Raw genomic sequence first — 15161 nt, 5'->3', positions numbered from 1 at the left:
TCCAAGGCTGAAGGATACATATCAGAGAGGCAGCAGAGCGCCGGAAGAGGCACCGCAGAGCCTAGGAGGGCTGACACAGAGGTAGCAAGGGTTGACGTAGAGGCTAAGGGGGCCAACGTAAAAGAGACAGAGGGCCAAAGAAGCTGACGCAGAGGTCATAGAGGCTGACGCAAAGGACGCAATGAGCTTCAGAGGTTGCGTTGAGGTGATTCAGTGGGCCAGACTGAGAGCTGATAGGCTGACACAGAGCTAGAGAGGGTGACACAGTTCCAGAGGAGTGCTTCGAGCAGCTTTTGCTGTCCAGCACAAGGAACAACCAGAGTCACTGTGGGATTGTTCATTCAGTTGCTGATCAGCCGAAATATCTATCTCCGGATAAAGGTATTGCTGCCAAGGATATTCTCTTACTTGTGAGCCATTTCTGGCACCCTAGTTGTATTCAGAAATCTGCTTAATAATAAAACCCTCATATATGCTGCACCGGTTTTCCCGCATTTGGTTTTTTCGGGGATGATTGTCCAAAAATAACGGTGTCCCTTGTGTTGTCTTAGTTTATTTCAGTTGTTGATCTGTATATTTATGAAGGCTACATTTATGTTTACTTCAATATTTATGCATTTAAATAACTTGTTAATGCAAAGAACAAGTAGGAGATACCAGATAGTAAATCAGAAAATGCAGTAGGCGTTTGTGATGTGTTAGATTCATAAATTTTCACAGTCACCTTTATTGATGATCACTCTAGGAAAACCTGGATCTATTTCTTAAAGACCAAGGACGAGGTTTTTGATCGGTTCAAAGAGTTTAAGGCTCTCATAGAGGACATGACAGGGAAAAAGATAAAGGTGTTGCGTTCAGATAATGGTGGAGAGTATACAGACAAAGACTTCATAGATTTCTGCACAAAGGAGGGCATCAAAAGAGAATGGACAACTCCATATAATCCAGAACAAAATGGAGTAGCAGAACGAAAGAATAAAACTATTGTTGGGGCAGCAAAGGCTATGTTGTATGACCAAGACTTGCCTAGATTCTTATGGGCAGAGGCATGCAATACATCTATGTATATTCAGAATAGAACTCCTCACAAAGCATTGGGGAAGAAAACGCCTGAAGGGGTTTTTTCAGGGAAAAAGCCAGAAGTAAGTCATCTTAGGATATTCGGAAGTGTGGCATATTGTCACATTCCAGACAAGAAACGTAGTAAACTAGATCAGACTGCAGAAAAAGGGTATCTCGTAGGATATAGCGAGACATCGAAGGAATACAAAATCTACATTACTAGCAGTAGGAAGATTGTTGTAAGATGGGATGCAAAGTTCATGGAGGATAGAGCTTTTAGGAAATCTCGAGAGATGCCAACAGAAGATCAGTCAGCGCATGTTCCATTAGTCCAACAACAATAGGGGCAACAAGGAGGACAAGCAGGAGGACAAACACTAGGATCGTGTACAGTTACCAGTACCAGTATTTCCTCAGAAGTGGGAGATCCTGGCAGTTCTCAGTAGTTGGAACAACAGGATGAAGAATTGGTTGAGCCTCCTTCCACCAGTGGTAGAACCAATAGGGAAGTACGACAAACACTAAGGGACGCAGAGGAGTTTGTTGGAGCTCCTAGAACTGACAAAAGGCAGCATAGACAACTTGACAGATACCAAGCCTTGGTAGCACAGGTTGAGGAACCTTGTATTTTTTAGGAAGTCGTACAACATCAAGTATGGGTGGATGCCATGGTAGAAGAATACAATTCTATCATGATGAATGGTGTTTCGGAAGTGGTACCTTGACTAGTGGATAGATCCGTTCTAGGATCAAGGTGGATCTACAAGATCAAGTATGCTGCAGATGACAGTGTAGAGAAGTATAAGGCCAGGTTCGTGGCAAAGCGGTATGCACAAAAGGAAGGAATAAACTATGAGGAAACCTTCGCCCCTATAGCTAGATATACCTCTATCAGATCTGTTATATCCCTAGCAACTTAGATGGGATGGGAGATTCACCAGATGGATGTCAAGACAACATTCTTAAATGGGGCGATAAAAGAGGAGGTGTATATTGAACAGCCTGAAGGCTTTGAGACTCATGAGAAGAGAACTCATTTATGCAAGTTAAAGAAAGCCTTATATGGGTTCAAGCAGGCACCCAGAGCTTGGTATGGTTAGATTGATAGTTACTTGCAGCAGTTGGGATTCATCAAGAGTGATGCTAATCCCAATCTCTACTATCTGTTGGTAGAGAATGAGCCACTTATCCTGGTGTTATATGTAGATGACTTGTTTCTAACAGGGTCATCTAGGCTCATAAAGGATTGCAAGAAGAATCTTGAAGCAAAATTCAACATGAAGGATATGGGGTTGATACATTATTTTTTGGGGTTGGAAGTTTGGCAGAAGAATGGGGAGAACTTCTTCGGGCAAGGAAGATATGCTATAGAAATGCTGAAGAGATTCAGAATGCAAGATTGTTGACCCTTGGCGACACCTATGATCACCAATTGGAAGAAATAGATGCATCAAGAGATAAGGAAGTGGACCCCACCTTGTATAGATAGCTCATTGGGTCGCTCATGTATGTGGTCAACACTAGGCCAGACATTTGTTTTGCTGTCAACACCCTTAGTCAGTTCATGGTGGAACCAAAAAGGGTACATTGGGCAAGAGCTAGGCACATTCTTAGATATGTGCGTGGAATAGTCGGATATGGGTTGAAATATACCCAAGGGGATGACGTCAGATTGATCGGATTCACAGATGCAGATTTGGCAGGTAGATCAATTGACCGGAAAAGTATCTCCGAATATTGCTTCAACATTGTATTAGGAATGATCTCGTGGTGTAGTAGGAAGCAAAAGTCGGTAGCTCTAAGCTCAGTTGAAGCAGAGTATATGGCGGCCAGCACAACTATGTGTGAAGCCATATGGCTTAGAAAATTGCTTCTGAGTCTATTCAGAAAGAGGATGGAGGCAACCAGTGTTTTCTGTGATAATCAAAGTTGTATCAAACTCTCTGCGAATCCAGTATTTCATGATCGGTCGAAACACATTGATATCATATGTCACTTTATCAGACACTGTGTTTAGCGTGGGGCAGTACAACTACAGTATGTCTCCATAGGAAATCAGGTAGCAGACGTGCTCACGAAAGCTTTAGGAAGAGAAAAGTTCATCCAGTTCAGGGAACAAATGGGTATGGTCAGATGGTTTCTCAGTTGCTGCGGCAGCATATGAGAGGGAGCGTTTAAATTTCTAAGTCTAACACGTTAGAAATTCTTCCTGCATTATCTGGTTTATTTCACCTACCTTGTGTATTTCTTAACAAGTTATTTAACCATATAAATACTGAAAATAAACACAAATGTAGTCTCAACCATCTACAGATCATCAACTGAAAATAACAGACAAACACACAAGGGACACCATTATTTTTCGACAATTGTCCTCGGAAAAACCCAATGTGGAAACAAGTGCAACAGTTCTGAGGGTTTATATTATTAAGTAGCTTTCTTGAGTACAACTAGGGTGCCAAACTTGCTCACCCAACATAGAAATCTATCTGGTAGTAATACATCTCTTTGGAAGCAGATATTCGACAAGTCTGCTCCACAAAAATCTCTCCAACGGTTCTTTGAGGCTCTGTGTCAGCCCTCTTGGCCTCTGCATCACTCTGAAGCCCCCTGCATCAGCCTTCTGCTGCTTTTCGCTGGCTCTCTGGTCTTCTGCGTCACCCACGCAGGCCCTGCTAGCCTCTGCACAGTCACTCTAGCCCTCTACGTGGCTCCTGCTGGCTCAATGTAGCATCCTCTGCCTCAATGCTGATCCTCCGGCACTATCTTTGTCTCTCTGCTATGCACTCACTGCCCCTCACTGCAACTCTGATCACTTGCTTGAATTTTCTCAGCGAACCCCGCTCCAGAAAATCGAACTGACTGATCAATCTTGGTGTATGTCCAATTGACCCTCAAGCCTCCTCTTATACTTTTTCTGTTGAGTCTTCAACGACCGAGATTAAATTTCTAATCAACGGCTAAGATTAGATTTGGCTTGATCCATGTTATTTAGAACATTCTCAACCAGTTTTATATTAATACCATAGTTTTAAAAACCGGTGGAAAAAACCGGTTACCGGCCTAACCGGCCGGTTGGAAGCCTGGCCGGTCCGAACCGGCCCTTCTAACCCGGTTTAGACCCCCTCGTGCCCAAAAAAAGGCCCTAACCGGTAAAAACCGGCCGGTTTAGGGCGGAACCGGCCGGTTTAGGGCGGAACCGGCCAGTTTATAGCAAACCGGCCGGTTCCGTCCTAAACCGGCCGGTTTATGGACAGGCCGCCGATTAAAGCAAAAAAGCGCAGCGGTTTTGGAAATGAGGGCGGTTTAGGGGTTTTGGGGGTGAGGGAAAGGTATTTTCCCTCCAAAAACACCCTCACACTTGCTATAAGACACCCCTCTCACTCTCATTTGTCTCACACAACTGATTTGGAGTGTTTGTGAGTTTGTTTGTGAGCTTGGAGAGTGTGGAGTTTTTGCTGAAGTAGTCATCTTGGAGTTGGAGTTGGAGCTATTTTGGAGATAGTGTGTAGCTGTCAGTGGAGTTGCCATCATCAAGAGGAGGCTAAGGGAGCTACTTTGCATTTCCAGGTAAGGATTTGCACTTGATAATTCCTCATTTGAGTCTGCTGTCCATGAATTATTTTTTTTGTGCTATAAACTTCTCACTTCAATGATCTATCATCTATGCTAAGCCTATGAACTCTCTAGCTCTATGCTATCAAATTTTGTAGCTTGCATGTGCATTTTTTTCCTACATTTATCATTGGTTTTCCATGTTCCTTAGCTGCAATTTTTTTTTTAAATGGCAGATTTATTTGCAAATTGTTATTATTTCAAGCAAACATGGCTCCAAAAGGAAAGGACAGTGCATGGGTTCATTGTGATGTAATTGAGGGAAAAATGATATGCAAATTATGCCATAAATCTATTGGAGGTGGGGGTATTCTTAGGTTGAAACAACACTTGGCTGGGGTAAGAGGCCAAGTAAAGCCATGTGATGCACCAAAAGAACTGTTAGGTCCTATTAGGGCAGAATACATTGCCAAGCTTGAAAAATTTTATGAGGATAAGGCTAGGGAGAAGGCCATCCAAGATGAAATTGCAAGGAAGAGGGAATTAATGGAAACCATGAATGTTTTGAAACAGAGTGGGTATGATGATTATGAGATTCAAGACTCCACTTCTATCCCTTCCACCAATGACCCCTTTCACTATGTTCATCCTTCTGTTGGAGTTGGCCAACCATCAAAAGGAACAAAGAGACCAAACATCCAAAGTTATTTCTCATCTTCTGCCACCATTGCCTCTTCTAAATCTAATCCCACTTCCTCCCAACCAAGTTCTCAACCCACTTTGGATCAGCATTGGAAAAAACAATGCAAAGAAACTTCTCACCAATACATTGCTAGATGGTGGTATGATTCAGATATCCCATTTAATGCTGCTCGCTCACCTTATTACCAAGCTATGTGGGACTCTGTTATAGCTGCAGGAAAGGGCTTCAAAGGCCCTAGTATGCATGACTTGAGGGGAGCTCTTTTGCAAAAAGAGATATCTTCCATTGATGAGTATTTGGTTGAGTTTAAAGAGTCATGGGTCAAAACAGGTTGTTCCATTATGTCAGATGGATGGACCGATGGAAAGAACCGCACTATCATTAATTTCCTTGTTTCTTGCCCTCAAGGAACCATGTTTTTGAAATCAGTTGATGCATCTGATAGGGTAAAGGATGCAAGCCTTCTATTTGAGCTTTTGGATAACATTATTCAGGAAGTTGGGGAGCAGCATGTTGTGCAGGTCATCACTGATAATGCCTCAAACTATGTTCTTGCTGGAAAGATGCTTGAGGCCAAATATAAGACCATATTTTGGACTCCATGTGCTGCACATTGCATAGACCTCATGCTTGAGGATATAGGCAAGGTGGAGTGGGTAAAAAACACTGTAGAGCATGCCAAGTGCATTACAAAATACATTTACAACCACTCATGGGTATTGAGCCTAATGAGGAAACACACTGGAGGCAAAGAGCTTGTTAGGCCTGCAATTACGAGATTTGCAACTCACTTCCTCACGTTGCAATGTCTCAATGGTCAACATAGAAACTTGCAGAAAATGTTTTCCTCTGATGAATGGTCTGAATCTCGGTGGGCTTGTAGACCAGATGGAAAAGACACCAAAAAGAAAGTGTTAGACACTTATTTTTGGAAAAGGTCTGTAGAGCTTGTGAAAATTACCGAGCCCCATGTTAAGGTGCTAAGGTTGGTGGATGGGGAAAGATTGGCCATGGGCTACATTTATGAAGCTATGGATTAGGCAAAGGAGCAGATACGGGCAGCTTACAATGACAGGTTAGCTAAATATGGCCGTATATGGGAGATCATTGATAACAGATGGAACAATCAACTCCATCGTCCTATACATGCAGCCGGGTATTTTTTGAACCCAAGGTATCACTATAAAAATCGGCTAGGAGATCAGCATGATGGGGAGGTCAGAGCTGGATTGATTGATTGCTTGGAGCGCATGGTCCCTAACCATGTAGACCAGTTGGATATACATAGACAGCTTACTATTTTCAATCAAGCAAGTGGTACTTTTGGCAAAAACTTGGCAAAGATGGCAAGAGATGTGGACCAACCAGGTAAGCAATTCCAATTTCCATTTTGTTTTTCATTTCAAGTTAAAATTGCTTACGTTCTTTACAATTCAAATTATAAACTAAGTTACTAATTATTGTCTTTTTCTTTGCAGCACATTGGTGGGAGTCATTTGGTGGCCAGTGTCCTCAATTGCAAAGGTTTGCAATTAGAGTCCTCAGTCAAACTTGCAGTGCTTCAGGTTGTGAGCGCAATTGGTCTGTTTTTGAGCGCATACACACGAAGAAGAGAAACCGTTTGGAACAAAAACGGTTAAATGATCTTGTTTTTGTGCAATACAACCTTCGACTGAGGAGGAACCAAATGATGAGCAAATCACCTGATCTAGATCCCATTGTGTTGGACGATATTGATCCAACATCAGAATGGGTGGAGGAGACTGAAGATCCTGTGTTTGAGGCTGATTTTGATATCGACATGGCTTTAGCGGAGGATGAGGCAGATTATGTGGCGGCATCAGAACCAGGATCAGTAGCGGCATCAAGGAAAGGCAAGGAACCAATGGAAGGCACTAGTCGTGCAGGTCGACAAACTCGTGCTTCCATTAGGTCCACTTCTATTGTCATTGGTGGCATTGATACTGATGTTGCAGATGAGGCAGAGGCATCCTCAGACTCTGAACCAGATGATGTCTATGTAGCTCCTGATGATGATCATGTGTCTAGTAGTGGTGATGGACTTGATGATTGATCATGTGTACACTGTAGACTTGTAGTAGGCCAATGGCCTCATAGCTTGCAGCATTGTTTTTGGACTTTATAGGCCATTTAGAGCCTCATTTCTTATGTATTTTGCTATTTTGTCGATGATATGTATTGCACTCGGTGCCATTTTGATATATTCACCTTTGCATGGTATATAAATGAGCAAACTTTGCATATTTTGTCTCTATTGGCTTGGAATCATGGTTTTACATCTTAAAAATAGTTTTGTTTCATTAAAAATTAATTATTTAATGTATTTTTTAAAAACCGGTTCGTTTAGACCAAACCAGTCCCGGTTAGACCGGTTCCGGTCAGTAAACCGGTTCATTAGGTGGACCGGTTCGGTCACCGGTTCCGGTTTTAAAAACACTGATTAATACCCATTAATATTTTAATTTTCCTAAGTTTAGAGTTAGGAACTCCATTAAAAATATTAATTATTTTAATATCTCTCTAATTGGGTGGAATTTCCCCAAACCATTTCTAGGTCTTGGAGATCTCATGTGCTTTAGCCTCTCCACCAATTTTCATGGCTAGAGCACATCTGATGCTACCCCAAATCAATAGAGAGCGGTAGTACAGATGTAGTGTTGACAGTAAGAGGGTCAACAACAATACAAATGCAACATTTGCACAATAGTTGGTGGGGAGTGATGTCAAACATCAGTAGCGCAAAAGGTGATGTTTCAGAGTCAAGGTAATGCTTCAACAGGTTGCATTATTAGAGCACATTCCTCACTAAGAGGGAGTGTTGATTTCTGGTAGCATCGAATGTGCTCTTAGCCTCGAAATTTGCAGGGAGGCTAGGACACATGTATTCCACAATACCCAAAATCGTTTTGGGAAATTCCACCTGAAGACAGTGTTATTAAAATAATTAATTATTTTTAATGAGTGCTTAAGTCTAAACTTAGGAAATTAAAATAATTAAAGGGTATTAATCAAACAGAGGGTGAAACTTCTAGAAGAAGATGAAGATTAAGTCAATATGATCTAAGCCATTGATTAGGATCTAATATGGGCCGTTGATTACTCAACTGGAGGATTATAAGAAGGACTTCGATGGGCATTTGGAAGACACACTAGGCATATACTCAGTTACCCAAGTAAGATCAATTTTCTCACTGGTTGAAGTTCAACAAGAGGAAATCAAATCAGAGGGAGAGTTGCAGGTGAGAAGGAGAGAGGGCATCAACATCAGTCGGGAGTGCAGGAGCAGAAAGAAGACGCAGAGCAGAGGAGGGACAGCGCAGAGGCAGTGACGTTGGGACTGCACAGTCCCTACGCAGAAGTTGATGCAGTGAGACGCAGAGAGGGCAGCAGGTCCTCTCCAGAGTTAGAATCTCGCTAAGAAGCATGAGAATATTGTATGTAAAATTTCTCACAAAAATTCCTCTTCTATTCTGCTGGTTGTATCTTGTACATGTGATTTTTTACTAAAGATCAATAAAGAAACCCTCATCTGCTACAGCGGTTTTCCCACATTGGGTTTTTCCGGGGACAATTGTCCAAAAATAACTGTCATTGTGATTATACTTGTTCTAGTATTTTTTTACTTTCCGCAATATTTTAATTGTGAATGCTGCAGTAGAATTTATTTCGATATTTGCTGTAGAAACATTGTGAATAACTTATTTATGAATTAATGAGTAGAAGAAATAATATCAGTCATTGCAGTTGGATTTCTATTCAGAAATTTTCACAAGAGACATTATTTTTGTGTCTAGAAAATCAAATTTGTCCTCCAAGACCAAGTCGGCCCTACCAGTGAGAAGTCAGCCTAGGAGAGGCCTATTTGACCTCATGAGAAGGGTATATAAAGGAAGAAAGTTTGACTCATTTGCACACACTTCAGAAGTTTGATCTCAAGCAAGAAGAAGGAAGCAAGAAGAGCGAAGGACAAGAAGACAAGAAGTCGTCAAAAGCAAGAAGGAAAATCTGATTTTTGGGCTTGATTTCTCTAACATGTGCGAAGATAAGGTTTTTGTGGCTCTTGGGAGGCCGAGAATTGCAGGTTTGAACTGTAGGTCTGAAATAGAGGGTCGAAACTTTGTTTTGACCAGGAATTTTGAAGTTTGACTTCCATTGACTTTGTTGACTTGAGCTTGTTTCAAGGAGGAATCTTTGTTGGGCTGACTTGGTGCTTGGAGGAGGTCTTAGTCTTGAAGTTTGGGTCTTGGATTTCTCATTGAATTGATTCTATAAGAAGAGAAGAAAGTTCTTTCTGGGTTTTCCCCTTGGAGGGGTTTTTCCCTAGCTTGGAGCCTATATTTCATGTCCATTGTCTTTTATGATCTTCATGGTTTATGCTCTTAATAATTGTTTGATGAAAATAGTCTAATATAGAACAATAAGAAGCTAACTAAAATTCACAAGCTTTTATCAAGGGAGAATTGTTTTAATAGCCGCCCTACTAGATTCTTATTCCATCATTTAGGGCTGATCATAGCATCTGAATATATCTTTGAGAACTTCAATTTTTAGTCTCAAATATGAGCTCAACCTCTTTTCTACAAAGGTATACTTAGTGACAGTGAATCCCTTTTCATTGATGTGTAATAAGGTTCATGGAAACACAAGTTAATGCTTTGTAATCCAAACTTTGTATTTCTAGAATGTCATACCAGTGATGATGCAGGGAAACTTAATGTTTATAATGCAACCTTTACAAATAAAGGTACTTCAATCTTCTTAGAGTCATCAGAGTAAGGATCACGGAATAATTGAGAAATAGATTTCAGGGCTGGACATCCCTATCTCACAGAGTACCTTTCCAGGGTCCTTTACAATACTCAGAACTTGTAGTACGCATTAAACCTTGGACTGAGCAACCTTCCTTTTGTTCTTTGAATTTTATGACAATACTTCTGTTGATCTTGCATCTGAGACTTCTTGGGAGGCTTTCAACCTTGAGGCTTAGAATTCTTTCACCATTGGTTTTGACTCTTGAGCTTCTTGCAACCTTACCTTTCTGAAGCAATCTATTAAGACTGATTTTGCCAATCTTCCTTTCAGACTTTTGAACCTTCTGAGGTGACTTTGGTCTAAGGAACTGAGTTTCGATTTTATGTATTCTGTTCTGAGGCCTCTTTGGTGCTCTGAGAGAAGACTTATGACTTTGATCTAAGAGATTTCAGATTACGGCTTTCTGAAATTCTTTCCTGAGGCTGAGATTTGATGAAATTTTCGCATCAAATATTACTAGTTCTTCTTTTGAGGTCTTTGGATCATTAAGCTAGAGAAATATTGCTCCACTTTTCAAGACTCCTTTCATCACTGAGATTCGATCCAGAGGTAACATAAAAGAATTCGGCCTCCATGAATCAATACAAGTATTTTTAAAGCAGGGGTGAATTAACCTTATGATACAAGCAAATTCTGGTGGATATCTTTTCTGGTTTTGATTAAGCATCTTAGACTGCTTGCATCTGAAAGCAGATCCTGAACTAGAGCAAGAATGATTTCTTCTACATGGCCGCTCCTTTACCTAGCGATCAATTATCATTAAGAAACGAATCAACATACCTTAGTCTTGGGCACTTCTCCTCTTGAGATTTTTTGGCCTAAAACTTAGACCTCTGCAGCTCGGACCTTGCCCTATCTCAAAAACACAACATACTCGTTTTCTATGGTTACACCCTCCATTTACCAATGTAACTACCTCATTGTACTTCAGGACACCTCAGCCTTTTCTATCAACCATCACAAGGGACTCAGCTGCCCAGAATCTTGATAGAATGCTACAGACTTTGAATACCCTCCTCACTGGTCTCCAAAGCTTTATATGCCAATCTTAGGACTCGAAAATCTCAGAAAAAAGTGATCTTTGTTGTGCCAAATGAAAAACAAAGATAAAATCACAAGAATCTTTAACCACAGGAATTTGGGTCTCTTGTAACTTGGATCACCTACAGAACTTCGGTCTCTTCTCAGAGCTCAGATCTATGTAATAGACCTCAATCTTTGCTCCAGAATTAAACTCAGAAATTTGGACTAGACTTGATTTGCAATGGATGCTAGAGCGAGAGGCAGAAAGAGTCTCTTCGTCCATGAATTTGACCTTCTATCCTTCCCTGGACTGCTCTTCTATCTTCCTTAGCTTTGATACCATGTTGAAATTTGAGTGCAAGCTAGAATATCTAATCATGATAATTACTTGTGACTGTTGTATGTGTTTTTCATTTAGCATTTACTTCATTCAATTAGGTCATCAAGCAATTATACAAGTACAATGCACAAAAATACGAAAGACACTAGAAATTAGGCCAAAGTCCAGGGCAAAACCCACAAGGGGAAAACCCAACAATCCTTTCCCTATAGAATCTTTTGTCAACAAGAGAAATCCAAGTCAAAGACAAACTGACCAATTACCCAAATGCCAAGTCAGCGCTCCAAAGATATGTTAAGATGTCACATGCCTGTCCTTCAATGCTACAATTCACAAAGATCAGGTGCTCTAGGAACTTGCATAGCTAGAGAAGAGATGCTTCAGAAATTCGCATGATCAGAAAGAAGTAACTTTATATATTCACAGAAAAGTCTGTTCAGTGTTGAAAAGTGTAACTAGGTTCGGTCTTCATAATGACATGTAATTGTGACTTTTGTAAATGATGTAATGAAGAAAATAAAATTATTATTGTAAGCCTTGCTTCATGGGTTTTATGAGCAAGTGATTTTATTTTAGATGGCTCCCATTGAGAGCCTTAGGATTGGTCATTAAAAGTCAAAGAATCTATGTCATGTATGAAGAACACTTCTTGGGGATATAACATGTCTAGATAGCCCTCCAACGGCAAGCACTAGTCTCTCTCTTGAAGTCAGGCTGCAAACGAAGTGAAGATCTAGTCGGCTTACCTATCTAAGAGACACATTGGTTCACATATCCATGTCGGCTAAATATGATGTGTTGATTTTGGGTAGCATTGGATGTGCTCTAGCCTTGAAAATTGGTGGAGAGGATAAGGCACATGAGATCTCCAAGACCCATAAATCGTTTGGAGAAATACCACCCGGATGAGGAGTTATTAAAATAATTAATAGTTTTAATGGGTTCCTAAGTCAAAATTTAGGAAAATAAAAAAATTAATGTGTATTAATAAAATATGGGTGAGAAAGTTATAAGTGACGAGGATCAAGCTAGTTCTAATCTTAGCCGTTGATTAGGGACTTAATCTCAGCCATTGATTCGTCAACAGGAAAAGTATAAGAGGAGGCTTGAGGGTTAGTTGGAGATACACGAAGAGAGATCAAGAATTCGATTTTCTAGGGCGAGGTTTGCTGAGAAAATCGAGTTAGTGATCAATTGTAGCGAGGGGCAGTTCAGTGACTGATTTTCATCCGAGGCTGAAGAATACATAGGAGAGAGGCAACACAGTGCAGGAGAGATAGTGCAGGCCCTAGAAGGGCTGACGCAGAGGAAACAGGAGCTGACGTAGAGGACGCAGGAGGCTGTAGAGGCTAACACAGAAGCCTTAGAGGTTGATGTAGGCAGTGCAGAGGGCCGTAGAGGCTGACGCTAGGCTTCAGAGGCAGTGCTGGGGAGATTCTGTGGGGCAGACTGAGAGCAGATCAGCCGGGAGAGGGTGACGCAGTTTTTGAAGAGTGACACAGTAACATAGGAGTGCTTGGAGCAACTTTCGATGTCCAGCACAGGGAATAGTCAGAGTCACTGTGGGGTTGATCATCGGGTTGCTGATTTGCTGGAATATCTGTCTCCGGATAGAGGTATTACTGCAGAGGACATTCTCTGTTGGGTGAGCCATTTTTGGCACCCTAATTGTATTCAAGAAATTTGCTTAATAATAAAACCCTCATATCTGCTGCACCGGTTTTCCCGCATTGGGTTTTTACGGGGACGATTGTCCAAAAATAACGGTGTCCCTTGTGTTATTGTTTTTGTTTACTTCAGTGCATGATTTGTATATATGTGAAGGTTGCATTTGTGTTTACTTCAATGTTTATGCAATTAAATAACTTGTTAATGTAAAGAACAAGTAGGAGATAATAAACCAGAAATTGCAGTAGGGGTTTCTGATGTGTTAGATTCAGGAATTTTCACATGATGGACAAACCACTATAAATAGGCACCTCAGCCTATTTCACAGAAGCAGATTTTCGGTCACTATGTCTCTGAGTTATTCGGATGGGTAAAAATAGAGATAGATTCAAATCTCTAGTATAGAGAAAAATTCAGATAAAAGGGACAACGAAGCTCTGTAATAAAGGGATAGTGAAGCTCTGTAATGAAGGGACAATGAAGTTTTGCTTAGGGCTGATCATAGTAAAAGAAGGTTCAAATATCTATCAAATTCGGGTGTCAAAAGAAGAGACAAAGTCGGGTATATTGTAAGAAGACAGGAGCTCAGATAAGAAGACAACTTTGCTGCAATAATATCAATGCTATCTTTGAGATTCAAATGATAATGATAGTGATAAATTTGGTGTCACTTCAGTTTGAAGCTGCCACAGGTGAAGAAGAATTTGAAGGGCTCACAGTTCAATTTCGTTACAGTTTGATGCTTCCACAGTGAGAAGGGTTTGTTGCCTCATCACTTTAGTGCCATCATAGTTCATGCAGTGAGGAGGCTCTCGATGAAGTAGTGACAAGAAGGAAGAGGAGTCACAAAGAAGAAGAAAGAAGCAAAAGACAGTCAAGAGAACTAGTGTCTTGATCTTGGAGTGGCTAATAGGTCAAGGGTCTTAGTCTTGGTATTCATCAATTGGAATATCTATAAGAAGAATTTGTGCGGGTTTTCCTCTCAAAGAGTGAGAGGTTTTTGTTGAAGAATCTAGGGCAATTAGGTGTAGTGTGATTCTTCTTGACTTGATAACAATTTGTGAAGTCTTTTTACAATTTGTCTTGTTAGCTTAATCTTCTTCTTCTTACTATTAATGCATGTGTGTGTACTTCATCAAACTACTACCAAATTAATAAGAACAAGAACACAAGATGTTGGCTCTCTGCCAGGGCCAAAACCTGTCTTCTCTTGAGAGGAAAACCCTTCGGTAAGTTTTTCTAATAGGTCAAGGGTCTTGGTCTTGGTATTCGTCAATTGGAATATTATAAGAAGAATTTGTGCGGGTTTTCCTCTCAAAGAGAGAGGTTTTTGTTGAAGAATCTAGGGAAATTAGGTGTAGTATGATTCTTCTTGATTTGATAACAATTTGTGAAGTCTTCTTACAATTTGTCTTGTTAGCTTAATCTTCTTCTTCTTATTATTAATGCATGTTTGTGTACTTCATCAAATTGCTACCAAAAACATAAGAACAAGAACACAAGATGTTGGCTCTCTGCCAGGGCCAAAACCTCTCTTCTCTTGAGAGAAAAACCCTTTGGTAAGTTTCTCTTATTGAAGCTTCTTATTGATCAATGGCAAACCCTAGACCCTTGACAAGAATATCCTCCAAGCACAAGTCAAGCCCTTTCTCCTTTCTGCACTTTCTTCCCCGGCACTTCGTCCTCCTTCTTCCGACACTTCGTTCTTCTTTCAACTATTGATAGATCTTGTTGCACTTGCTCTAGAAGAGACACTTATCCTTGATCTTTGATGAGACCCTTTCACATGGGATGATGTCTTTCCTTTTCTTCACCAACCAACAAACTTGTATGACTGTAATGGGAGGGTTGTTATGACAGCAAAGACAACCTCCTTCTCTTTGTTGATTTGGGGTAGCATCGGATGTGCTCTAGCCACGAAATTTGGTGGAGAAGTTGGGGCACATGATATCTCCAATACCCAGAAAGGGTTTGGGC

At 40.7% G+C, this 15161-nt stretch overlaps 2 protein-coding genes across 3 annotated transcripts in view; both read left to right on the top strand.

Moving 5' to 3' along the window:
- The window catches only part of LOC149232017 (chlorophyll(ide) b reductase NOL, chloroplastic-like), a 345384-nt gene that overhangs the window by 229195 nt on the left and 101028 nt on the right, over positions 1-15161 (top strand). The gene's annotated exons all lie outside the window — the stretch shown is intronic.
- On the top strand, positions 1062-7632 carry LOC149232018 (uncharacterized). The gene is made up of 3 exons (XM_089376893.1): positions 1062-1301; positions 6361-6688; positions 6799-7632. Exons 1-3 carry the CDS (start codon positions 1062-1064, stop codon positions 7392-7394), a joined length of 1164 nt encoding a protein of 387 aa, XP_089233019.1. The 3' UTR covers positions 7395-7632.

The sequence above is a fragment of the Pinus tabuliformis genome, chromosome J, assembly GCF_031772625.1.
Source record: "Pinus tabuliformis cultivar Carrire ecotype Pingquan chromosome J, CPIR1, whole genome shotgun sequence".
Lineage (NCBI taxonomy): Eukaryota > Viridiplantae > Streptophyta > Pinopsida > Pinales > Pinaceae > Pinus > Pinus tabuliformis.
The sequence above is the reverse complement of the archived record's forward strand: the minus strand, read 5'-3'. Positions and strand labels throughout refer to the sequence as shown.

Bases quoted from the DNA above. Each gene is read 5' to 3' on its own strand.
- LOC149232018 (XM_089376893.1), top strand. From the start codon at position 1,062: ATGTATATTCAGAATAGAACTCCTCACAAAGCATTGGGGAAGAAAACG. The intron at 1,302-6,360 runs GTAAGATGGGAT...GCTATGGATTAG, and splicing joins CTAGCAGTAGGAAGATTGTT to GCAAAGGAGCAGATACGGGC. The intron at 6,689-6,798 runs GTAAGCAATTCC...TTTTCTTTGCAG, and splicing joins AAGAGATGTGGACCAACCAG to CACATTGGTGGGAGTCATTT.